Below are 25562 nucleotides of genomic sequence, written 5' to 3'. Positions count from 1 at the left end.
GTAAAATACGTATTTATGTTTGCATGAGTCAGTAACAAACTTTTCTGTATATAGATTATCAGACTGGTTTGCAATATACAAAAAAACCATTCAAGCCACATTATATGTTTGGCACTTTTCTGGAGAAAAACTAAACTTAGTTCTGAAGGTAAAATTTTTGGAAGCCAATTAAGGACTAGTATTTTGGATTATCGTATCCTAAAATGATGGCTATATGTTCCAGAAGCTGAGGGGGAAATTTTTATTTTTGAATAAAATTTATGAGGTGTTAAGATCTTGAGAGTTACCCAGCATTGCAGTTTTTGTGCCAGTAATGTAACATAGTATAACATTGTTCTTCTTAAACATTATCAGGGAAACATATATACATTTAAAATTAATTACTTTTTACATCTCTCTTTAGTTGTTAAATTATGTTAAAAACATGATTTAAAAAATAAAAATGGAGAGTTCTAAAAAAGAACTTTTTTATGTAGTGTCAACTGAAAAATTTTGGTTTCTTCTGTTAGAAAATATGCTCAAATTTTTCTAGTCCGTCAAATTTCTAGTCCATAAATAAGTCCGTCAAATTTCTAGTCCATAGCTAGTTTTAATTGACTTGTGGAAAACATTCGTTGTTTAATAAGTTTAAAAGCATAAAGAGGATTAAATTTAATTTTAGTAGCTTGAATTGGAAAGAAAACCTAAGTAGTGTTAACAAGTTTTGTGAAGGAGGACCTAGACATAACACTGTCAGCATGTATTTCTGACACAGTATTTTGTTTTGAATCTTTATATGGCCTTTTTGTTTTTCGAGTTTGACATTTTTGCTTGTGGCTTTTTGGGGGGGTTTCATTGCAGGATGACGATGACTACTCATCATCTACAAGTTTGCTTGGTCAGAAGAAGCCAGGATATCATGCCCCTGTGGCATTGCTTAATGATATACCACAGTCAACAGAACAGGTGACTTCTTTTGAAACTGTTTTATTCAGCTAAAGAAGGGTGACTATCGCAGTTCCCGTGGAAAGTCCACACATTTTAGTAATCACTTTTTATAATGTTTTGGGCAGTGTTGACTTGGGAGAATTACAGATAATATTTAATTCATTTTATAAAGGTAATTGTGTCAGGATCTATGACTTAGGAGAATTACAGATAATATTTAATTCATTTTATAAAGGTAATTGTGTCAGGATACATGAACTATGGAAATGTGGACATGTATATCATCTCATTTCCATATGCCTTATTTTTTCATATTAACATTTACCTATAAAACCATACAGAATATTTTATTAGTAGGTATTTATTGAACATTTTTCCATGTTTTATAATGTTATTTTTATTTATTATATTCTGTTCAGTTATTTAATAAAGTGGGCGTAACGGGTGAGACATGCTTCTTTTCAGTATGATCCATTTGCTGAGCACCGGCCTCCGAAGATTGCAGACCGCGAAGATGAATACAAAAAGCATAGGCGGACCATGATAATTTCCCCAGAGCGTCTTGATCCTTTTGCAGATGGTAATTCTTTCCCACTTTTCTATAAGTATTGAGAAATTTATTTGTATTAAGTTGTCTTTAGCCCTTTGATTTTTTTTGGCATGCTTATGAATTTACTTTTCTTTTTTAAAATCCCCCTTTAGATTTATATAGATTTGGTTGAAGTCACAGATGCCATATTCTTCATCTTTATAATACAAGTTTTCTTTCCAGGTAGAAGGACAAGAAAATATTGAGCCAATGCCATAGAAACGCAAAGGGTTAAAGGTTTTTCTTTTACTTTTGTTTTGGGTACGCTTTCTATACTTTGAACAAATGTGTGTTTCTGCTGAAAATACTTGCAAATTATTGAAAGTTTTCATTCCAAATCCTAGATTTTTAGGATTGTTACTTTTGAGAAACATTCTCACATTAGAGCTCCCCCCATGTTGCTCTAAATATAGTTTAGTAAATGCATCTACTTTGCTTTAAGCATACTTAAAAATAAAACAAGTATATATACAAAGACTTTGATAATTTTAATAGTTGGAGTCTGTTTTGCTAATTGTAGTGTGCAAGTCAGCACAAGGGGCAATAGTGAACCTGATGGAAGCTTTCCTCAGGTGAGTGAGTTTCACAAGCAAAATTAGGTGCCTGTTTCTTAAAATTAGATTCTGCTGCAGGTTTACAAATTAGACTTATCAGCCTGCATGAATTAGTAGGGATTTTTTTTTTACTTGCTTAATTGTAATTGATTTAAACATGTATGTCAGAATTCACAGGCCCATACTAACTGTCCTTAATTTCTTTCCTACAGCAGTACTGCTATATGCCAGTCCTGTCTGCATTCTTAAGGGTGCAGTTCAACACATCCTCTCTAGATTATGGTGAAAAAGTATTCCAAAGGAAGTCTTATCAGAGCTAGTGTCAGAAAGAATGACACTGCCAATTGGGCATGATCTTCAGTATAGGAAATGTCTTAGAATTTTATTATTTTTTCCTGAATCATTATGATGCTATACTACTAGTATAGCTAATTGTGTCACATTTCTAAAGCGTAGTGTGCCTGTGTGAATCTTGCTGTATACAGTTTGGGCTTCTTTAAAATACTTTGAAGTTTGAAAAGCAAATACTGAAACTTCAAGAGACTAACACATCTCTTTGTACACCACATTTCTTCTGTGTGCATCATAATAACTGGTAGAAGTAATGTATGTCAAGTAATGTTTCCAGTTGTAATTTATACTTTATAAGAATTAAATTATATTTCTGGGTCAACAAAACTTAAAGCATGAAGCCCTTTTTAATAACATGACATCAGAAAAAGATTATAGGAATATTTTTTAAAAGATTTTCTAAACTGTAACTGTTCTAGAACGTTGTTTGAAGAACTTATCTAGGCATAGTTATTTGTAGTCAGGATTTTAACAGCTTGCAACAGGTAATGTTTTGAATATAAATATCTTTCCAAAGTGTTACTAATGGTAAAGAGATAATTTTCTAGGCTTCTATTCTGCTGCTTGAAGTCAGAACTGCTGATGGAGACAAAGGCACGAAAGTGTACGTATTCCGGATTAGCAACCCAGGAACCCATCACTTCTGAAGACTCTAAACTGTGCTGTCATTTTGTTTTATATGCATTAAAATATTTGTTTTAAACTGCTGTAGATATGTTTGTGTTCAAACAGGTTAAATTGATCAGCAAAACTCAATAAAAAGTAAGATGTATAATTATTAAAGTTTTCCATCAAATATAAATTAAATGATTATGGAATAACGTAATATTAGAGCAGGGCAGATAAATCAACTGAACCTAATTATCCTTTATTTATTGTACTCTTGTCCTGTTGCTGTTCTTTTCTGCAGGAGGGAAGACCCCTGATCCTAAAATGAATGCCAGAACTTACATGGATGTAATGCGAGAACAGCATTTGACCAAAGAAGAGGTTTGTGAACCTTATTTTAATGGTTGTGAATGAATGTAAAGAAAGGTTAGATCGAGAGACTTACGATTTCTTTTTGTAATTTACTACACAAGTAATATTTATTTATACATATATATTTTTTTCGTACTTTAGGTAAAGGCTTACAGAGCAGATTACTCATTAAACAGTACACGTATTGTTTTATGACTTTGGTTAACAACTGTACAGCATGTCAACACTTTCCCTTCTCCACCCTGGGATCCCTGTTACCAACTTTCCTGTCCCCTTCTGCTTTGTAGTCTTTGCCCCTGGGCTGGCATGCCCCTTTAGTATTGTTTTGTTTTATGGGCCTATCTAATCTTTGGCTGAAGGGTGAACCTCAGGAGTGATTCATTACTGAGCTAAAAAGGTGTCCGGAGGCCATATTCTCAGGGATTCTCCAGTCTCTGCGAGGCCAGTAAGTTTGGTTTTGGGTTTTTTTTCGGTGAGTTAGAATTTTGTTCTGTGTTTTTCTCCAGCTCTGTCTGGGATCCTCTATTGTGATCCCTGTCAGAGCAGTTAGTGGCGGTAGCCGGGCACCATCCAGTTTTATTAGACTCAGTCTGGTGGAGGCCGTGGTAGATGTGGTCCATTAGTCCTTTGGACTAATCTTTCCCTAATGTCTTTAGTTTTCTTCATTCTTCCTTGCTCCCAGAGGGGCAAGTGGAGTGTCCTAGTTGGCCGTTCAGAGGCTTTTAAGACCCCAGATGCTACTCACTAAAATAGAATGTAGAACATTTTCTTTATAAACTGTGTTATGCCATTTGAACTAGGTGTTCCCCAAGGCTGTGGTCCCCACAGCCCTCAGCCCAGCAGTTCAGTCTCTCAGGGAGTTTGGATGTGTCTATGGAGCTTCCATGACCTTGCCTTGTACAAATTGTGCTGGTTTCCTACACAAGTAATATCATAATAGTATTAATAAAAATTAAGTCGATAAAGAATCTCACCCAAAATTCTACCACCTTCCAAATTAAACTTTTCATATTTCTGTGTCTGTTTTTGATACCTGGCCCCTTGGCCATATGGGTACATTTGAATCTTAAGAGTGGATGTGTTCCTTGAAAAATTCCTAAGCCTCCCATAAGGTTCAGTATGGATATGGGTAGAAAATTCTGAAGGATTCCAGACATTACTCCATTTTAACAGTAAACCCCCATAACTTTATTATATATTAATAGATTTGTTTGTTACGTGAATTAAGTGGGTAATGGAGCCTCTTTTAAAATTTTAGGCTTTGTTGAATGTAATCATAACAATTTTATTTTTACTTTTTATCATTTTTCTATCTTGCTACATAGTCTTATTTTCTACTTATATGAGTTTTTAAAACCCTGTTTTTCAGTGAGTCTTGGCTCTTCACTGTTGGTAACATGATGAAGATAGGTTACTTCACTGATGACTATATACAGAGTTGGGTGCTTTTTGCTATAAATTCTGTACTTGGTCCTCTATTTGTGCAGAAAGATGCTGTGTAAAACTGGAAACAGAGAAAGAGATTAAGGAATGGGACCCCAGAAGCACAGAAAGAGGAGTTAGTGCAGTATAGAATAGGATGTTAAATAAAGTTGACTGTACTAATGACATAAAAATAATAAGGAAACATTTTAAATACAGATGCTCACTGTTTGTTCAAATATTTTTCAGAGGGAAATTAGGCAACAACTAGCAGAAAAAGCTAAAGCTGGAGAACTAAAAGTCGTCAATGGAGCAGCAGCATCCCAGCCTCCATCAAAAAGAAAACGGCGCTGGGATCAGACAGCTGATCAGACTCCTGGTGCCACTCCCAAAAAGCTGTCAAGTTGGGATCAGGCAGAGGTAATATCTTTTGATTTGTTATTACTTAGAAATTCTCTGTTAGAAAGGATGTTCTTTTTGGAGTATTAAGTTTAGACATGTAGGTATGTCACATAGTGGAGGGTGAGTACAGTGTAGCGGTCTTCCGCATTTTCTAGGTGAAGAATTTATGCCTCTGACCACATGCCTCTGGTGTGCAGTGCTGCTACATGCCCTGAATCGGTTTACTCCCCTAGAGGACTTCTTTACATTGCCGGACCTCTTTAGTTTCACTTTTAGTTGATGATGTTGCTTATTTTTTCCTCATAATATAAACAGTCAGAACGTCTACCATTCTGCCTCTGTCTCTTCTCATTTACTCTGCTTCCCCACCTGTTAGGATATGAACTGTTTGTGCAGGTTGACCATCTAAAGCTAAGTATACCATTTATGCTCCATTTTCTGTCTTCCCTTACTAACTCAAGGACTCTTGTGTAACATCAGTTTTTTTCCTTGTCCACCAGCAAACATGTTCTATCATTCTTCTGTCTCTTAAAAAAAAAAAAAAAAACTACAGAAAACCATCCCTTGATCCTCATATCCCTTTTCAGCTACCATCCCATTTCTGTCTCTTTTTTACTACAGAAGACCTTAAATGAGTTGTGTATACTTGCTGTATCTGTTGACCTGTCTTTTGCCTGCATCATAACTCAAGGTCATGAGACCTCTTTGTTTCTGAACTCAAAGGTCTGTTCTCAATCTTCATATTACTTAGCATGTAATTAGCTGTGGCTTTCTTTGAAACCTTTTTTTTCTTTCAGCCTCTGGGTTTCAGTCTTTCTTGGTTCTCATGCTCTCCTGACTACTCCTGCTTGGTCTCTCTTGCAGGATCCTCCTCATCTTCCTTACCTCTGAACTTTTTTTTTTTTTTTTTTTTTTTAGTGCTCAGTCCTTAGACTTTTTCCATCTTCACTCACTAGGATTTTATCCCTGTCCTTCAGTGCTGTCTTTACACAGACAACTCCTACATTTTTATAAACCTAATCTATTGCTTCTCTGTTCTTCAGACTTTCATATATCTGTTCAACCTGACACTTTTACTTGGGAGACTAATAAGCATTTCAAAATCAGTATTTCTCCTTTCTCTCCCTCCCCTCCAACCTGCTCCGCTGGTCTCTCCTGTGTCTGTTTGGTTCAAGCCAGACTCTTAGGAGTCAGTCATTTAGAAATCATCCTATACTCCTTTCTTTTTCTCTCACCCCATATCCTATCTATAACAAATTTTGTTGGCCTTAACTTCAAATATATTCAGAATAGAACCATTTTTCATGACCCCTGTCCCCGCCACACTAGTCTAAGTCATTATCAGCTCTGGCTTAGCCTACTGCAGATTTATTTACAAATCAAGAAAAACCTGTCAGGCTGTGGCAGTAATTTCTCAAACTCAGAATTGGAGTATATTGCTAAACGGTTTATTTTAAGATACATCCTGAGGAATTCTCTTTTGCTTACTGATAGATAAATTGAGAGGATTTGGTTCTGCTGAATATGAATAATTACTAATTCTGTGGTTGACATTTAGTGTTAAATTCTAAAAATTGGGAAAGAGAAACTTACCTTCCTAGTGTCTGATTAATTGTCTGCTCATGGTAAGTAGACACAAGCATTGATGTCTTTCGTCTAAGTTAGAGATTCAGGCTGTGTTTTCTTTCATTCAGCTCATTTAATAGAACTCTGCCTTAAATCATGACTTCGGAATTGTAATGGATACTAGGAAGGATGCCCCTTCTAATACAGCAGGACGGGCAGCTGCCAAAACATGAGATTTTGAACAGTGTATGTGCTTCATTTATCTAATCCAGAGTTTCTCAATTTTGAGTAATATATAGAATCTTTTTAAAGGAAGAAATACTCAGCCTTAAATTTGTGAATGTTATTATGCAGATTTGCAAACATAGAAAATTAGATAACACTCCTGTCACTCCTGTTAAGAGCATCCAACTTAAAAACAAGTATATACAGTATACTATAAAACCTGTAGAATGCTTATAAGTCAGTACTTCAGTAAACATTTTAAGTTGTTCACACTAAATCACCTGCTGCATCGATACGGTATTGTCTGCACTGTGCAGTTTCTTTTGATAGCATAGCTGTCTGATGCCCTACATCACCCATTACTTGTCTCCATTTTAGCTACTACAGGACTTTTAATCACTTCAGTCTACCTCTAGCCTTTTTACACTAATCTTGTTAGCATCAGTTAGGGTAATATTTGGTGGAGACATAGTTATAAAAATAAACTTATCCAAAGGATTGAAATGATGGGGCAGTCCCTGGTTGTAATTACTGAGGTGGTAAAAAAAAATGTTTATGTTAAACACATATACACACAATGAAAGTTAGTTGCTGTTGAGTCGATTTCGCTTCATGGTGACCTCGTGTGTCAGAGTAGAACTGTGCCCCATAGGGTTTTCAGGGGCTGTTTTTTTGGGAGTAGATCACCAGGCCTTTCTTCCAAGGCACCTCTGGATAGATAAGAACTTCCAACCTTTCAGTTAGCAGTGGAGTGCATTAAGCATTTGCACCACCCAGGGACTCCCACACACACAGTGTTTAACCAAAAGCACAAAGACAGTATTTCTTACAACTCATGGATTACCTCTCCCCACTAAGCCCCAGTTTCAGAAGTACTGATGTAATTAGAGCTGAAATTCTGTAGTTGCAGATCTAGAGAAACCTTAGTTATGTTCCGAAAGTCACAGAGCTATTAGTGCCATATCCAAGACTCATACCCAGAATTTTTTTTTTTTTTTTAACTCAGGGCTTTTTTCACTGCTCCAAATTAAAGCTTTGTTTTTGGTCGTAAACATATTTGCTAGCAGGTAAGTATCTTTTAGATAGAAAGATAGTCTACTCTGACTCTTAATTATAGTGAACAGAAGTAGAACATTTGTTCAGCAGAAATGTTTCTAGTTATTTCTCTGTGGGTGTGCAGATATGTGAATTTTTTTTTTTCCAGACCCCTGGGCATACCCCTTCCCTAAGATGGGATGAGACACCAGGTCGTGCAAAGGGAAGCGAGACTCCTGGAGCAACCCCAGGCTCAAAAATATGGGATCCTACACCTAGTCACACACCAGCGGGAGCTGCTACTCCTGGACGAGGCGATACACCAGGCCATGCGACACCAGGCCATGGAGGCGCAACTTCTAGCGCTCGTAAAAACAGATGGGATGAGACACCCAAAACAGAGAGAGGTACTTCACTTCTAGTGGAGTCTGAACGTGTGTTTGGGTTAAATGTTCACTTGATGAGTGAGATGTTTCGAGACTGAAACCAGTTCTTTCAAGCCCTGGTTGGGCAAGTAAATAACCAGCCCCTTTGGGGATACATAAAGAACTGAGATCATATCCCTAATATTTTTCCCTGAAGATATTTAAGATTTATTTCAGAAAGAACATTGGGGGAGAGTAAAATTTGTAGACCGTAACACCTTGTTTTTTGTGTACGTGATATAAAGCTATAATTAACTGTATATGAGAATAGCTGTGGCAAGTTAAGATTTAATAGTAAATCTGCTTTGTTAAAATTTCATAAATAATTTTTAATCACATGGGAGAGTACTTAAACTTGTAATGGAAGAAGCAGTTATAGGCTTGAACTCCAGAATAGCTCAGCTGCACGGAGAAATGAAGTGGCTCAAGTTATATATAGTGAGCGTCTCTGGGTTTTGATATTATAGGTGGTTAGAATATTTCACTATGTTTTCCTGTTACTTGATCGTTAGTGTGTCTTGTTAGTGTAATTTGTGGAAAAGAAACACTAAAAACGGTGAAAGGTGGGTAAATATGAAATGGAACATAAAAACTTGAAATGGAGACCATTTCAAGAATGTCCTGTTTCTGAACTTGAGCGTTTTGAGTATGTAAGCAGTTTAAAGATAATATTGTTTTGACCGTGGTTAAAATTGTGGTCTTAATTCACTTTTTCTTTTTCTTTAAAGATACTCCTGGGCATGGAAGTGGATGGGCTGAGACTCCTCGAACAGATAGAGGTGGAGATTCAATTGGTGAAACACCAACCCCAGGAGCCAGTAAAAGAAAATCACGTTGGGATGAAACACCAGCTAGTCAGATGGGTGGAAGCACTCCTGTTCTGACCCCTGGGAAAACACCAATTGGCACACCAGCCATGAACATGGCAACCCCTACTCCAGGTAGAAACTCTCTCATTGGAAATAATTTTCCTTTTGAAAATATTTAGAAATTTTTCCCCCTGGTTTTTTGTGTACTGTTAATGCCAGTTTTTAGCAAGGATAAGGGGTATGAAAAAAAAGTCTTGGTTTGAATTTATACCGTAAGAGCAATTAAATGTTAGGACTCATTTAACTTATACCCAGGGACCTATGTAATGATACAGTTTGGCATTACAAATTGTTACAGAAATTTGCTTTTTTTGATAGGTCATATAATGAGTATGACTCCTGAACAGCTTCAGGCTTGGCGATGGGAGAGAGAAATTGATGAGAGAAATCGTCCACTTTCTGATGAAGAACTAGATGCTATGTTCCCAGAAGGCTATAAGGTAATAACAGTGAATAATGAATGTGAATTCTATTTTTTTCTTTAAATTATTTGGCAGGTCAAGTTTGGCTTGGCCTTACCCAGATTTACTGCAGCCATTCCATTCTTATAGCTATTTCCAAGTATAGTTCGGTTTCAAGAAGTAATACATGGAGATGAAAAGAAATGAATGACATGAAGCTTTTACTGCCTTTTGGAATGGAGAAATCACAAAGACTTCTAGAAGTCCACAGACCGTGCTTTGAGAACTGGTGCCTTAGGAGTATGGAATGGGTTGCTGCTCCAGTTTACTACAGGTCCCAGGGTTAAAGCTCATATTAGATCATGGTTGTTTTACTTGATGCCTCACAAGAGTTTGTGTATTTATAAGTTGATGAGTTGCCAGTGAACACAATGCATATTCTTTTTTACCATAGCAACTTGAAGTTTATTTTAAACTATAGAATTTTCTAGGCACCTGGCATTTTGAGAATATTTGCTGGTCCAAAGGTAATGTGTAGTCACATAGCTAGTTACTGTCATGCCAGACTTGAAACTTAAGTTGTCTTTTTAGCTAACGCCTGTTGCTTTTCAGTTTATGTGTATGGTTCCCCCGCCCCCCGCCTTCCTAGGTCAATATTAGAATGTTTAAGTGTGCATCTTTTCTTTTTTTTTTTGCTTTGTTAACTTCTTTATATCCTCCACATAGTGCTGTGAGTATAGACACAACCTACTATTGACTGCCTGAGTGACTTTCACTTTTCTTCATTGATTTCCTCTTAGTAGTGGGAGGGGACAGTCTTATTAATGAACATAAAAAAGAGCAGACCTTTAAGTCTTTAATTTATGAGTGATGCTAGTGGCCTTGATTTCATAGGTCTCTAATCTGTAGAATGGAATTCCAAATCATTTTTCAAAATAGTGATCTATGCTTGTGTGTTAACTAAGAATATAAAAATAATTGGATAACAAAATTCAAATAGCGTCAATATATACTTAACATAATTTAATCTTTAATACAGATTTTTAGACACAACAGTGTAGGCTTTTTGGGAAAGACCTTTATAGGCTTATTGACCTGTCCTGGAATTTGTATTAAAACAAATTTGGAGGCCCCAAAACATTTAAATGGGGAAAAGACAGTCTTTTTAACAAATGGTGCTGGCCTAACTGGATATCCACCTGCAAAACAACGAAACAAGACCCCTACCTCACTCCATGCACAAAAACTAACTCAAAATGGATCAAAGACCTAAATATAAAGTCTACAGCGATAAAGATCATGGAAGAAAAAGTAGGGACAATGTTAAGAGCCCTAATACATGGCATAAAACAGTATACAAAACATTACTAACAGTGCAGAAGAAAACCTAGATAACTGGGAGCTCCTAAAAATCAAACACCTATGTTCATCCAAAGACTTCACCAAAAGAGTAAAAAGACTACCTACAGACTGGGAAAAAGTTTTTAGCTATGACATTTCTTTCTGATCAGCACCTGATCTCTAAAATCTACATGATACTGCAAAAACTCAACTGCAGAAAGACAAATAACCCAATTAAAAAATGGGCAAAAGATACGAATAGACACTTCACTAAAGAAGACATTCAGGTAGCTCACAGATATATGAGGAAATGTTCACGATCATTAGCCATTAGAGAAATGCAGATCAAAACTACAATGAGATTTCCTCTCACTCCAGGAAGGCTGGCATTAATCCAAAAAGCACAAAAGAATAAATGTTGGAGAGGCTGTGGAGAGATTGGAACACTTCTACACTGCTGGTGGGAATGCAAAATGGTACAACCACTTTGGAAATTTATTTGGCTCTTCCTTAAAAAGCTAGAGATAGAACTACCATATGATCTAGCAGTCCCACTCCTTAGAATATATGCTAGAGAAATAAGAGCCTTTACACGAACAGACATATGCACACCCATGTTTATTGCAGCACTGTTTACAATAGCAAAAAGATGGAAGCAACCAAGGTGCCTATCAACAGATGAATGGATAAATTATGGTATATTCACACAATGGAATATTATGTATCGATAAACAACAGTGAGGAATCTGTGAAACATTTCATAACATGGAGGAACCTGGAAGGCATTATGCCAAGTGAAGTTAGTCAGCTGCAAAAGGACAAATATTGTATAAGACCACTATTATAAGAACTTGAGAAATAGTTTATGAGGTGGGGGAGGGGCATTTGCTAATTAGGTAGTAGATAAGAACTACTTTAGGTGAAGGGAAAGACAGCACACAATACAGGGGAGGTCAGCACAATTGGACTAAACCAAAAGCAAAGAAGTTTCCTGAATAAACTGAATGCTTCAAAGGCCAGCATAGCAGGGGCAGGGGTCTGGGGGCCATGGTTTCAGGGGACATCTAAGTCAGTTGGCATAATAAAATCTATTAAGAAAACATTCTGCATCCCACTTTGAAGAGTGGCGCCTGGGGTCTTAAACACTAGCAAGCAGCCATCTAAGATGCATCAATGGGTCTCAACCCACCTGGATCAAAGGAGAATGAAGAATACCAAGGACACAAGGTGATTAGGAGCCCAAGAGACAGAAAGGGCCACACGAACCAAAAACTACATCATCCTGAGACCAGAAGAACTAGATGGTGCCTGGCTACAACCGATGACTGCCCTGACAGGGAACACAACAAAGAACCCCTGAGGTAGCAGGAGAGCAGTGGGATGCAGACCCCAAATTCTCATAAGACCAGACTTAATGGTCTGACTAAGACTAGCAGGACCCTGGTGATCATGTCCCCTAGACCTTCTGTTGGCCCAGGACAGGAACCATTCCCGAAGCCAACCCTTCAGACGTGGATTGGACTGGACAGTGTGTTGGAGAGGGATGCTGGTGAGGAGTGAGCTTCTTGAATCAGGTGGACACTTGAGACTGTGTTGGCATCTCCTGCCTGGAGGGGAGATGAGAGGGTAAAGGGGGTTAGAAGCTGGCGAAATGAACTTGAAAAGAGAGAACGGAGGGAGGGAGCAGGCTGTCTCATTAGGGGGAGAGTAATTGGGAGTGTGTAGCAAGGTGTATGTGGGTTTTTGTGTGAGAGACTGACTTGATTTGTAAACTTTCACTTAAAGCATAATAAAAATTATTTAGAAAGAAATTTGACACTAGTGTAAAAAACTGTTAGAGAAATCTTTATTGGTTTTTTAAAATTTTTATTGTAAAAATATAAAGAATACAGACTTTAAAAAACATTTTATTGGTTTTGCAGAAGATTTAATCAAGCAGTGTGTATCATGCAAGGTGTTCTGGTAAATATTTAGCTTTTACTTTTTATGCATTTAACTCATTTTTGTAGAGTTTTAGGCTTAGATGTTAATATTTGATTTTATACCACAGGGGTTTATGTAGGTAATGTTTTATTTTATTAAAATGTAACAGTTTATACATTACGTATGTATACCTTGCAAGCTTATTTCCATTGATAGGAAGAGTGTACATGAAATATTCCATGCTTTTAGAGAGCCTTTTTTTTTTTTGAAAATCGCTGACTCAGGTTTTGTAATTCAGAATTAGTTTACAATTTAAAATCTTGGCTCACCAACATGTTTATACAGATTAATGTTTGAAAGTGATTGAATAAACCTGCCATTTATTTCATTTTTCACAACCCTAATAGATTTAGTATTAGTGAATGGGAAATAAAATTCATCAGCTATATTTTAAAACTAATAAGATAGAAAAGGGAGATGTTAATTCTTCTCTCTAACCAAGCAAAAAGCTTCATGGCTGGTAAACTCCATCATAAGTGCAAATATTATTTATTATGGTGTTCCTAATTAATGTTATGAAAATCCTGAACTGTCTTTTATCTGTATTAGGTACTTCCTCCTCCAGCTGGTTATGTTCCTATTCGAACTCCAGCTCGAAAGCTGACAGCAACTCCAACACCTTTGGGTGGCATGACTGGTTTCCACATGCAAACTGAAGATAGAACTATGAAAAGTGTTAATGACCAACCATCTGGAAATCTTCCATTTTTAAAACCTGATGACATTCAATACTTTGATAAACTATTGGTGAGTGGTGATAGCAGAATTAAAATGTTACATTTTGTTTTGGAGTTATAAATCATAGCATCTCATCCTACCTTAAAATTATTTTTCTTCATGCTATCAGGTTGATGTTGATGAGTCAACACTTAGTCCAGAAGAGCAAAAAGAGAGAAAAATAATGAAGTTGCTTTTAAAAATAAAGAATGGAACACCTCCAATGAGAAAGGTGAGCACCACTTTATTAAATCAGTATGTTCATTATATTTTTTTGTTTAGAAATTTATAATTAACCTCTTCATATTGAGGGCTTTTATTTAGCTTTTATCCACGATTTTTGTGCTAATAAGAATGCTGAAAGGTAAGGTTCTCCTTTTTGTCCTTAAAGCCTTTAAAATATTAAGACTCTGAGGTAATTAGTGGCATTTTGTGGGGAATTGTATTAGGATTCCAGGGCTCCTAATTATCATTACGTGGCTTGTAAAAGGTAGATTATTTAAAGGAAATTTTAAAGGATTTTACATTGTGGTTTCATTGTTCTACTAAATTACCTTTTTTAAGTTGTTTGAAAAACATTGACTTTCTTTCATGCAATTCAAACTGCAGAGTAGTTTTGATAGGATGAATTTATGCTCTTTGTAAAATGTTTGTGATGTGTCCACTAAAAATATTAAGTTGCAGAAAACCATGGAGTAACTTGCTCATTCAAAATGCTTGATTGTAAAGAAAACACACCTTTTAACTCTACTTTTTTCCAGGCTGCATTGCGTCAGATTACTGATAAAGCTCGTGAATTTGGAGCTGGTCCTTTGTTTAACCAGATTCTTCCTCTACTGATGTCTCCTACACTTGAGGATCAAGAACGTCATTTGCTTGTGAAAGTTATTGATAGAATATTATACAAACTTGATGACTTAGTTCGACCTTATGTACACAAGGTTTGTTATTTTCAAGTAGTGTTTCTGATGGCTTGATATTTTTATTTTTTAATATAAAAGAAATCCATGCTTTTTAAAAAAACAAATCCAGGTTATGTTTGTGTATTCGTGAAATTTAAAAATTCTGAAAAAGCGATAGCTGGTACTATAAGTTCATAGTAGAAAGAAAAAGTCTTAGCCCATGCAAGCCACTCTGAGGTAACCAATTTTAAATTTAGGTACCATTCCAGACATTTTTCTTTGCACAAGCATGTGTTACACACATGGAGGTACATATCGATGTAACTTTCTGCCATCTTTACCGTAGTGGATTCACAGTCATATTTTTTCATTTGCCTTTTTTTTGACATTAGTGTGACAAAAAGTGTGTTACAGTGTTCTGCTTTTTCGTGTTAAGAATCATCTTTTAGCTGATGGTAATTATGGCTTAGAATTGCAAAAATACAGGTAGTTGTGCAGGGTTTTTTATTGTTGCTGCTGTTTTTAAATATTGAATATTTGTTAGTATCTGCAGTTAGCAGTTCCCACAAAATTTCATCTTCAGCTGGGGTTTGAAATTCTGTTATTAAAATTCTTAAACAGTTAGTCTCTTGATTAACAGAGGCCTGGTGGTAATTATAAATTTCCTATATGTATTTAATTCTGTTGCATTATTTGCTTTGAAAATAAAGCTCCTTCTCTCCTTGTTTTTCTTCTTCCAGATTCTTGTGGTCATTGAACCACTGTTGATTGATGAAGATTACTATGCTAGAGTGGAAGGCCGAGAGATTATTTCTAATTTGGCAAAGGTATTTACAGAAAATTTCTAGAGAAGAAAGTTTTATATCTGTGGGTGGGAGTTATTTGATTATAGAAAAAAATGGTTGAGGGTTAATGTTTTATCAGCTCATGACCATTCACTTTTCTTGTCCTTTTAGGCTGCTGGTCTGGCTACTATGATCTCTACTATGAGACCTGATATAGATAATATGGATGAGTATGTCCGTAACACAACTGCAAGAGCCTTTGCTGTTGTAGCGTCTGCCCTGGGCATTCCTTCTCTATTGCCCTTCTTAAAAGCTGTGTGTAAAAGCAAGAAGTCCTGGCAAGCAAGACACACTGGTATTAAGATTGTACAGCAGATAGCTATTCTTATGGGCTGTGCCATCTTGCCACATCTCAGAAGTTTAGTTGAGATCATTGAACATGGTAAGTCATAATATAACTTTGTCTCTCTTTTATAAGGCAGCTGTCCTGAAATTTGGGCAACCAATTTGGGGAGATAAATAGAAGAGCTTTAACTACAGAAACACCATATAATGTATTTTATGATGAGGTTTATAATACTATCTTTTAACAGGCTGTGGTTCTTACTGAGTTTTGCCAAGTGTTAATTGTTAGTTTAGTGTGAACAAAACACTAAACGTTTGACTTGAGTAAAATGCTAGGCATATTGCTGGAATCTAGATGGTGTTGTAGAAATTAGGAAATCTTAAACTTGGTGCCTTCGAGTTGATTACAACTCACAGCGACTCTATAGGACAGAATAGAACTGCCTCATGGGGTTTCCAAGGAGCTGCTGGTGGATTCAGACTGCCGACCTTTTGGTTAGTAGCTGAGCTCTTAACCAGTGTGCCACCAGGATTAGGTAACATTAGTGTTCAGTTAAATCCTGTGTTTGGTTTTATAGGTCTCGTGGATGAGCAGCAAAAAGTTCGGACCATTAGTGCTTTGGCTATTGCTGCCTTGGCTGAAGCGGCAACTCCTTATGGTATTGAATCTTTTGATTCTGTGCTAAAGCCTCTATGGAAGGGTATCCGCCAACACAGAGGAAAGGTAGATCCATGAAGTAGATTTTATTTTTGTTTTGATTTTGACTCATTAAAGTTAAGGTGACTTAAATCTAATTTACTAACATGTATATTTTTATTTTAAAATAGGGTCTGGCCGCTTTCTTAAAAGCTATTGGGTATCTCATTCCTCTCATGGATGCAGAATATGCCAACTACTATACTAGAGAAGTGATGTTAATCCTTATTCGAGAATTCCAGTCTCCTGATGAAGAAATGAAGAAAATCGTGCTAAAGGTAATTGTTCTAGAGTGTTTTTGTTCCAGGTTTGTTCATCTAACCTGAGTTTGTGTTTAAAGATTTTTCAAAAGAAACTTGTGTGTTACACCAGCACTGTATTTGAATTATTATTATTTTTTAATCTTATAGGTGGTAAAGCAGTGTTGTGGAACAGATGGTGTAGAAGCAAACTACATTAAAACGGAGATTCTTCCTCCTTTTTTTAAACATTTTTGGCAACACAGAATGGCTTTGGATAGAAGAAATTACCGGCAGGTAAGCGTTTATTATTTTTAAAAATCTTCAAAAATGATTAGACTAATTCTTAAATCACTTTGAATATTATTTTTTGGCCAGATTATCTCACAGTTCGTATGTGCTTGATTGTGAAAGGAGATGGATTTTAGTCAGCCAGTTAAATAGCCCAACTACGAATTGATGGCTTTGTCTAGTAAATTAAATGCCTTCATCTGGCTAGGTGAAACATGGATACAATTTTAGCTTATATCACCTTGATTTAGACTCATGTTTAAATTTCTGGTCACCTTTCCCTTAAAGTTTAATAAATGGCATGGTGTACTAGGCCAGTAGATCTTTGGAATATTCAGTTTTCATGATGCCTGTTTCCTCACAAGAGCAATTAAAGTGTTTTTTGTTTTTTTTTTCCCTCGTCTTTTTAGTTAGTTGATACTACTGTGGAGTTGGCAAACAAAGTAGGTGCAGCAGAAATTATATCTAGGATTGTGGATGACCTGAAAGATGAAGCTGAACAGTACAGAAAAATGGTGATGGAGACAATTGAGAAAATTATGGGTAACTTGGGAGCAGCAGATATTGATCATAAACTTGAAGAACAACTGATCGATGGTATTCTTTATGCTTTCCAAGAACAGACTACAGAGGTAATAACTAATTCTTAAGGCGAGTTGCCACGGACTTTCCTATCTGTGGAAAAACATTACTTTTCAAACAAATAGCATCACTAAAACATAATTGAATTTGGGGGAAAAAATACTCATTTTCCCAGTTGCTACCAGAAATATTCTTCTACCTCCGGTTTTTACATTTGATTTTTTTAAAAGGTGATGTTTACGTGGTTGAAAAAGGTTGAATATTAGTGTATCTTGAGCGTTCAGTGACAGAGACTAAATTCTAGTTCTCAGTGAATGTAATTTTTTTATTTAACTTAGCTTTTTTTTTTTTTTTAGGACTCAGTAATGTTGAATGGCTTTGGTACTGTGGTTAATGCTCTTGGCAAGCGAGTCAAACCATACTTGCCTCAGATCTGTGGTACAGTTTTGTGGCGTTTAAATAACAAATCAGCAAAAGTTAGGCAACAGGCAGCTGACTTAATCTCTCGAACTGCTGTTGTCATGAAGACTTGTCAAGAGGTAACCTTTTCTATTGGGTTCTTATTTCTTTATCAAATAGTTTAATATAAATATAACACTGTAATGTTATTTGTTTTGTTATAGGAAAAACTGATGGGGCACTTGGGTGTTGTTTTGTATGAGTATTTGGGTGAAGAGTACCCTGAAGTATTGGGCAGCATTCTTGGAGCACTGAAGGCCATTGTAAATGTAATAGGTATGGAATTTGATGGTCATGTAAGAATTTTTTGGTTTGTTTGGTTTTTAACTTTCTTTGGTTTTTTTGAAAGTGAAATATAGACTCATTAGGAGCTGGGTAGTAATTTCTGATTTTTTTTTTAGCACTTCAAGATTGTAGTTAAGTCAGGGAATGTCACAAATGTCTTATCTCCCAAAATCCATTTATACTGTACTTTAAAGGGGGGAAAAAGGTCAAGTTTAGAATTTGCAAGAGAGGTTGGAGTAGTAACACCTCAAAAAGCTTTGAAGTCATGGTGTAGAGAATCTTAGTAGAAATAACTGTAATATATTCTGCCATGCTCTGGAGTGAAAAAAAGACAGCCCTGAAGTTTTCATCTGGTTTTAGATAAAAATATTATGTATTTATTCAGTCTCAAATTATGTAGTGATTATGGCAGGTTTTTGGCTTGCTGTCAAATTCAAGGAGCATAACCAGGGAGAAAAGTTAATCAGATTATCATCTTTTATATCCAAGTCTTTAAAACTATCAAGTTTTCTAACTCAAAGTAAAAACACAAGCATATTATAAAATGATAATGAACATGGAAAGCAGAACTTTTATTATTTAAAAGCGTTATGATGAAGCAAACAAATGGTCTCTTGTATTTACTCCTATTGCCAAAAGTAACCTCTGCATGGCTTAGAGGGGCTGAAATAACCTAGTAGGAGGCCAGAATAGCTAGCTGTGACAGCCACTGTTTTTCTCCTTTTTGTAAGGGGTTTTTACGGAATGTAGGAGATCTTTCAACTATTTCATTTACGTATAACCCCCAATTCAGCCCGTTCTTTTATGCTTGAAGATACCTACTTGCCAGAAATCAGTCTTGACCACTTGTGGGTCTCTGGTTTGCAGGGAGTTGTAAACCATATTGTTTGTCAGGGAAACATGGGAAAAATAATGGAGAGAGAATCAGAGCAAGCAATTCTAGTTAGAGCAAGAGCCCCTGCCAGCTGCCTCCTTTTTTCTCTCTTCATAGGTGTAAATACCATCCAAGTATGCCCTGCATTGCAGGGAGACTGGAGATCTGTTTGTTTTGCAGTTAAAGGGTAAGGGGGCCCTTTCTGGAAAATTTTGCTTTAATTTACATGTCTATCTCTGGCTTATATTGTTGTGTATGGCCGGAACATAAGCTGTCCCCATATTCAAATGTCAGTGTACAAATACATTTCAAAACCAAATAAAATTTTTTGTTGTTATTGAATATTCATCATTCTTTAAATCACTTCACTAATTTCTTTCATTCCTATGCATAATCAGAAGTTGTTAATAAAAAGTTATGAACAGTTCTGAGTCTGGTGAGAATCTGAGCTCTCTCTTTCCATAGGAGCTATAGTTTATATTTATGCCTGGTCATGTGCATTACATTGCTGAGGAAAAGGAAACATGAACAAAAGTTGAAATTCAAATATTAATTGTTTGTTGACTTTTATTAAATAGGTATGCATAAGATGACCCCACCAATTAAAGATCTCCTGCCTAGACTCACCCCCATCTTAAAGAACAGGCATGAAAAAGTACAAGAGAATTGTATTGATCTTGTTGGACGTATTGCTGACAGGTAAATAGATTACCTAACATTTATATAAGCAGTATTGTTTTTCAGATTGTTGTTGTCGGGCATAGAGTCGCTATGAGTCGGAACCGACTCGTTGGCACCTAACAACAACCACGGCAGCGATCGTTTTTCAGATTTAGCCTCCTAGCAAAATTTGCTTAGTGTTGCTAACGTACAAATGCATATGTGGTCAGGTTTTCTGACATTATTTTCAGTGAAGTTTCAGTTGGTGTGATAATGGGGGATGGCAGTAGTTTTAAGACTAAACCAACCTTTCTGCAGAATCTTAAAATATGCTTAAAATGAGTTAATGACATTTTGCACAGTGGTTACTGTGCCTGGCTGCTAACGAAAAGGTCGACCATTTGAACCCACCAGCTGCTCCACGGGAGAAAGATGTGGCAGTCTGCCTCCGTAAAGATTTACATCATTGGAAATCCTGTGGGGCAGTTCTCCTCTGTCCTATAGGGTCACTATGAGTTAGAATCAACTCGATGGCAGTGGGTAATATTATTACACATTATTTTTTTTTTTAGGGGAGCTGAGTATGTGTCTGCAAGAGAATGGATGAGGATTTGCTTTGAACTTTTAGAGCTCTTAAAAGCTCACAAAAAAGCTATTCGTAGAGCCACAGTCAACACATTTGGTTATATTGCAAAGGCCATTGGGTGAGTATTGCTTCCATATTTTTTATTTCTAATAAATCCATTTTGATATCAACAGTTGCTTCTGTGTCTGTAGAATCCCTTTGAGGCATGGTGTACGTAATGCAGTTGAGAAAGCCCCTAATTTAACCACTGACCTTCCAATTTTTGAAATGTTTGTTTAAATTTTAAGTGGAAATGAAACAGGAGATTTTTAGGTTTTCTTTACTCACACTTGAGGTATTTTGAGAGGGAAATAGTACCATTCTCAAAAAAATTACAAATTTTTGTCCTTTTTAAGAGTAGTGCTTAAAACCAGTTGTTAATGTCACAATCAGCACAGTACTCTAAGATTAATCTACAGACTCAATTTACTTGTAACCATTTTATTAATCTGTAGTTACTTGCTTTCACTGTTACAGAAACAAACTGGGAGAAACAGTCATTATAGAAAATAAGACTGGACGTGGCATAGTAACTAAAAATATTTTAAAGAAATATACAGAAGTCAGATTAATTAGCGTGTTCCGTTTTCCCCCATTCCTTCCTCTCCTTTTTTGGTAGCAGTAATGAATATTTATTTTAGTGGTGGTGTAGTCAAGAAATTTGCAACAAAAAGCTCTTGCACAAACTTTTTAACACCAATGTCCCTCTGAACCTGTGGTAAAATAAAAGCTTGATGAAAGGGGAGAATAGATACAGGAAAGGTGTGGGAGAGGGAGCATAAGGAAAGGAAAACAGATTTTTATGTGGGGGCATGGGAGACCACAGTTTGGGCACAGCCACCCCCATAGGCACCCATGTTTTGACAGCTCAAAGAATTCATTTTAAACGATTAAATGTCTACATTTCAGGAACTATGACTAAAGACTGGAAATGACCTGTGAAAATGAATCTATTTGAATTAATTTTTTTCTTTAAAACTGACATTTTAATTTAGATGTTCTTAAGTTTATTATTTTCATTTCTTTGTATTTTTTTCTTTTCCCTCCTGAAAAAATTTCGGCTTGTCATCTAAGTTTGTTGACACTTTTTTTTTTTTTCCTACCAGCCCTCATGATGTGTTGGCTACACTTTTAAACAACCTCAAAGTTCAGGAAAGGCAGAACAGAGTTTGTACCACTGTAGCAATAGCTATTGTCGCGGAAACATGTTCACCCTTCACAGTACTTCCTGCCTTAATGAATGAATACAGAGTTCCTGAACTGAATGTTCAAAATGGAGTGTTAAAATCACTTTCCTTCTTGTTCGAATATATTGGTGAAATGGGAAAAGACTACATTTATGCTGTAACACCATTACTTGAAGACGCTTTAATGGATAGGTAAGTGACTTGAACTAAATGAAAGAAAAAAATTCTGATTTCTGCTTTGTTTTAGAATTTATTGAAATAATTTTTAGATGACCCCTCTGATAATTATCCTAGTCTTGATTTTTATTAATCTACATACATGACTATTAATATCGTCAAATAGTATATTTATGCTACAGTGGTTCCCAAAACTTTCTTCTCTTCCAGGTCCCACCTTTTAATTTTTTTTCATATCACAGCGTATTTCAAAGAGCAAAATATATTTCAGAGAGTAGTAATTAACTTTTGTTTTAAAATTAAAGTTACATACAGTTAGAGGAAATGATGAGCATGAAGTAGATGTGGCAGAGAGACCTGATCTTTTTAGCTTTTTATTGCAAGTGAAGCAGAGCATTCTGAACTACTGAATATAGCTCGCCAGAGCCACAGTGTCTCCATTGCAGGCCCCGGTTGTTCAGATGGTGACCACTGAGAAAATACTGCTTGAGTTATTTGACAGTCAGTTTTCTGATACTTTCAGCCATCTAGACTGACATGTAGCCTTGAACAAAAAACAACTAAAAGGAAAATGCAAGGTCCAAAGTAGTAAAAGAAAGGATTTTTACTGGCTCTGTTTTTCTGAAAAGTTACCCAAGTTAGACCCATTTAATTACTTTTGTGTACAAGTTAAAATTACTTAGTTTATTATAGTTACTGCCTTCCAGAAGAGAATCTTGACAAGATTAAGTTACCAGAAGATATATGTACAAGACATGGAGGCAGACTAAGAATTGTGCTCTGTAAAAGTATATCCACCTGGGACTGAGTAAAGTGGTGGTAAATCACCCATGTACCATGTTCCTCAATGAGATCATCCATACCGTTAGCCTTAGCTTCATAGTGAGGTCACTGAAAATGTGACCTTTAGTTACAAATTACATTTTTTGTACTAATAAATTGAGGTAGTATCTCCATTGGCACTTACTAAATGAAAGCAGTACCTTAGTTGGAAAGTTTATTAATGAGGAACACTGCTTCACTGCAGTGATGAAGAGATTAGACATTATTATAATAAAAAGAAAACTAGATGCTAGTAAGTACCAGTATTTTTTCTTATACTCTTGAGGTATTCTTACTACTTTGGGAACAAAGAGTGTGAACTCGTGTCCCTTACAAACCCCAGTGTGTTATCTGGTTTGTTAGTAGTTGTGGGATGAATAACTTAATCATTTGCCAGAAGTAAAAGTTAACACAGGCGATGATAGTTATTTCTGGAAATTTGAGAAAAATTACTGCTTTTTTCCTTCCTCTCCCCAAAGTGAGTTCTTTTTCTGAATGAAACAGAATTTACAAGGGAAAAGATTTAATTTTGATTTAGTTATCTAGTATACACAGTGGGGTTTTTTCTAGGGGGTTTATTATATACTAGTATCTGAATTACTATCAAAGATAGCAAAATTATAAAATGAGATGTTACTGTTAATCATTCATATGTAAGAAGCGCTTATTACCTTTTTAGTAGCATATTAAGATGTGCAGTGCACCACCTCTCTTGTTCATGTACCTTTTAAAGGTTAGTTGGAAAATATGGCTTACTTGTGAGCCATAGTGAGGTTTGAGTCATTAAAGCAAAAATTCTCAAGTGGAATGAGTCATTCGAAAGGATATATCAAACACACACAGTGTTCGGATGACTTCATATTTTCTCAGGGCACTGAATTAATTTCTAATGGGCAGATGAATATTTCCTGTAAAACTGAGACTGGGTCTTAACGAGGATTTTTTCTTTCTTATTACAGGGACCTTGTGCACAGACAGACGGCTAGTGCAGTGGTGCAGCACATGTCACTTGGGGTTTATGGATTTGGCTGTGAAGATTCACTGAATCACTTGTTGAACTATGTGTGGCCTAATGTGTTTGAGACTTCTCCTCATGTCATTCAGGCAGTTATGGGAGCCCTTGAGGGCCTGAGAGTTGCTATTGGACCATGTAGAATGTTGCAGTATTGTTTACAGGTAAGTTAAAGATTTTTAAAAGCTTATTCAATGAGGAAAGTAATTTAGCTTAATACGTTGAATTAAGTCTCCATTCGTAATTGCCAATAGAGTATATTGTCCCAAATAGGAATACTGTTGTGCAAATTGAGGGGGAATTAAATTTTGTCTGTGCTCCCAGCAAAAATTTTGTACAGTTTTCAGGTTTTTTGTTTCTTAATTGTGTTAAGGTTAAGTATGTTTTTGCAAATTGAAGTAATGTAACCTCTCATTCATTCTAGGGTTTGTTTCACCCAGCCAGGAAAGTCAGAGATGTGTATTGGAAAATTTACAACTCCATCTACATTGGTTCACAGGATGCTCTCATAGCGCATTACCCAAGAATCTACAATGATGATAAGAACACCTATATTCGTTATGAACTTGACTATATCTTATAATCTTATTGTTAATTTTGTGTTTAACGCACAGCTGTTTCACACCTTAAACTTGCTTCGATTTGGTGATGTAAACTTTTAAACATTGCAGATCAGTGTAGAACTGGTCATAGAGGAAGAGCTAGAAATTCAGTAGCATGATTTTTAAATAACCTGTCTTTGTTTTTGATGTTAAACAGTAAATGCCAGTAGTGACCAAGAACACAGTGATTACACACACTATACTGGAGGGATTTCATTTTTAATTCATCTTTATGAAGATTTAGAATTCATTCCTTGTGTTTAAAGGGAATGTTTAATTGAGAAATAAACATTTGTGTACAAAATGCTAATTTGTGTGTGTTTTTTGAACATGACTTGTAAAATGAGGAACTTTGATAAAGTATTGGTTTGTGTAGAATAAGTGGTTTAATTTCATTTTCTGTCACTTGGTTTATAGAAAGTAGTTACCAGAATGCAAGCTATATAAAGTGATGGCATCTTTGTCAAAAGTAATGAAATCCCATTGTCCTGTTGATAATAACAGAAGAGTAGTTTTGGGGCTGTTCACTTGAAACTAGCACAACCGTTCCATCGCCATAGAAGAGTTAGCACCTTTGCTGAACTGTCTTGAAGAATATTATTTTGTATTTACATAGCGCCTTTCATCTTTTGATTTCTCAAAATGCTTTACAGGCATGTTTAGAGGAAGTGAATCAAGTCATGTCCAACTCCTGACAGGCCTTTTAAAAAGTGGGAAGGTATCTTTACTTCAAGGCTGCTTTCTACGCATTGGGAGTGAGGCTCCCTAAGTAATACTGGTAGAATAAGACAATCTTTGGGTTCTTTCCTATGTCTTAAGCCAGCATTCAACAACAGGTACCTGTTGAGTACCTACTGTTTGTCAGCCACTGTGCATATAGCCTGCCCCTTGCCCTTGAGAAATGCAGTATAATAGAAAAGGGGGAGACACATCTTGTTACATATTATCTCACAGCTAAAATACTCAGGTTTGCTTAGTTTTGCATTTAGTAATTAGATAATAAATTGATCTTTGTGTCAAGCATAAACTGAAATGCCATTTAATTCTAGAGCAACCAAACATTAAGGCAGTACTTAATATTTTCTGCCAGAAACTTTAAGTATATTTTTAGCTTCTAATTTTATTTAATGGCCAAAAATTTGAGTTTTAGTCCTTTTGCTATGTGTAGCTGTTTTGTTTTGTCTCCCTGAGTTAGTACTCCTGTGAACTCTAGTGGAAAATACAAGAGTC

At 36.0% G+C, this 25562-nt stretch overlaps 1 protein-coding gene across 5 annotated transcripts in view; it reads left to right on the top strand.

Annotated features, from left to right (window-relative positions):
- SF3B1 (splicing factor 3b subunit 1) overlaps positions 1-24642 on the top strand; it is a 35960-nt gene extending 11318 nt beyond the window's left edge. The window contains exons 3-25 of one of the 5 annotated variants that reach the window (XM_049888879.1): positions 841-945; positions 1393-1507; positions 3332-3411; positions 5074-5244; positions 8222-8459; positions 9206-9418; positions 9665-9786; positions 13621-13818; positions 13919-14020; positions 14550-14729; positions 15431-15517; positions 15647-15917; positions 16399-16544; positions 16649-16795; positions 16928-17053; positions 17458-17679; positions 17986-18168; positions 18253-18364; positions 19826-19946; positions 20480-20611; positions 21639-21911; positions 23678-23894; positions 24155-24642. In XM_049888879.1, coding sequence (XP_049744836.1) covers positions 841-945; positions 1393-1507; positions 3332-3411; positions 5074-5244; positions 8222-8459; positions 9206-9418; positions 9665-9786; positions 13621-13818; positions 13919-14020; positions 14550-14729; positions 15431-15517; positions 15647-15917; positions 16399-16544; positions 16649-16795; positions 16928-17053; positions 17458-17679; positions 17986-18168; positions 18253-18364; positions 19826-19946; positions 20480-20611; positions 21639-21911; positions 23678-23894; positions 24155-24313 — 3720 coding nt within the window. In that variant the 3' untranslated portion in view covers positions 24314-24642. Of the gene's footprint in view, positions 1-840; positions 946-1392; positions 1508-1727; positions 3412-5073; positions 5245-8221; positions 8460-9205; positions 9419-9664; positions 9787-13620; positions 13819-13918; positions 14021-14549; positions 14730-15430; positions 15518-15646; positions 15918-16398; positions 16545-16648; positions 16796-16927; positions 17054-17457; positions 17680-17985; positions 18169-18252; positions 18365-19364; positions 19435-19825; positions 19947-20479; positions 20612-21638; positions 21912-23677; positions 23895-24154 lie in introns of those variants that run through there. The other 4 variants (XM_049888880.1, XM_049888881.1, XM_049888883.1 and 1 more) reach the window with 4 other exon arrangements.
- The last annotated feature ends 920 nt before the right edge of the window (positions 24643-25562 follow it).

Source organism: Elephas maximus, chromosome 6, assembly GCF_024166365.1.
Source record: "Elephas maximus indicus isolate mEleMax1 chromosome 6, mEleMax1 primary haplotype, whole genome shotgun sequence".
In the NCBI taxonomy this organism is placed as follows: domain Eukaryota; kingdom Metazoa; phylum Chordata; class Mammalia; order Proboscidea; family Elephantidae; genus Elephas; species Elephas maximus.
The sequence above is the reverse complement of the archived record's forward strand: the minus strand, read 5'-3'. Positions and strand labels throughout refer to the sequence as shown.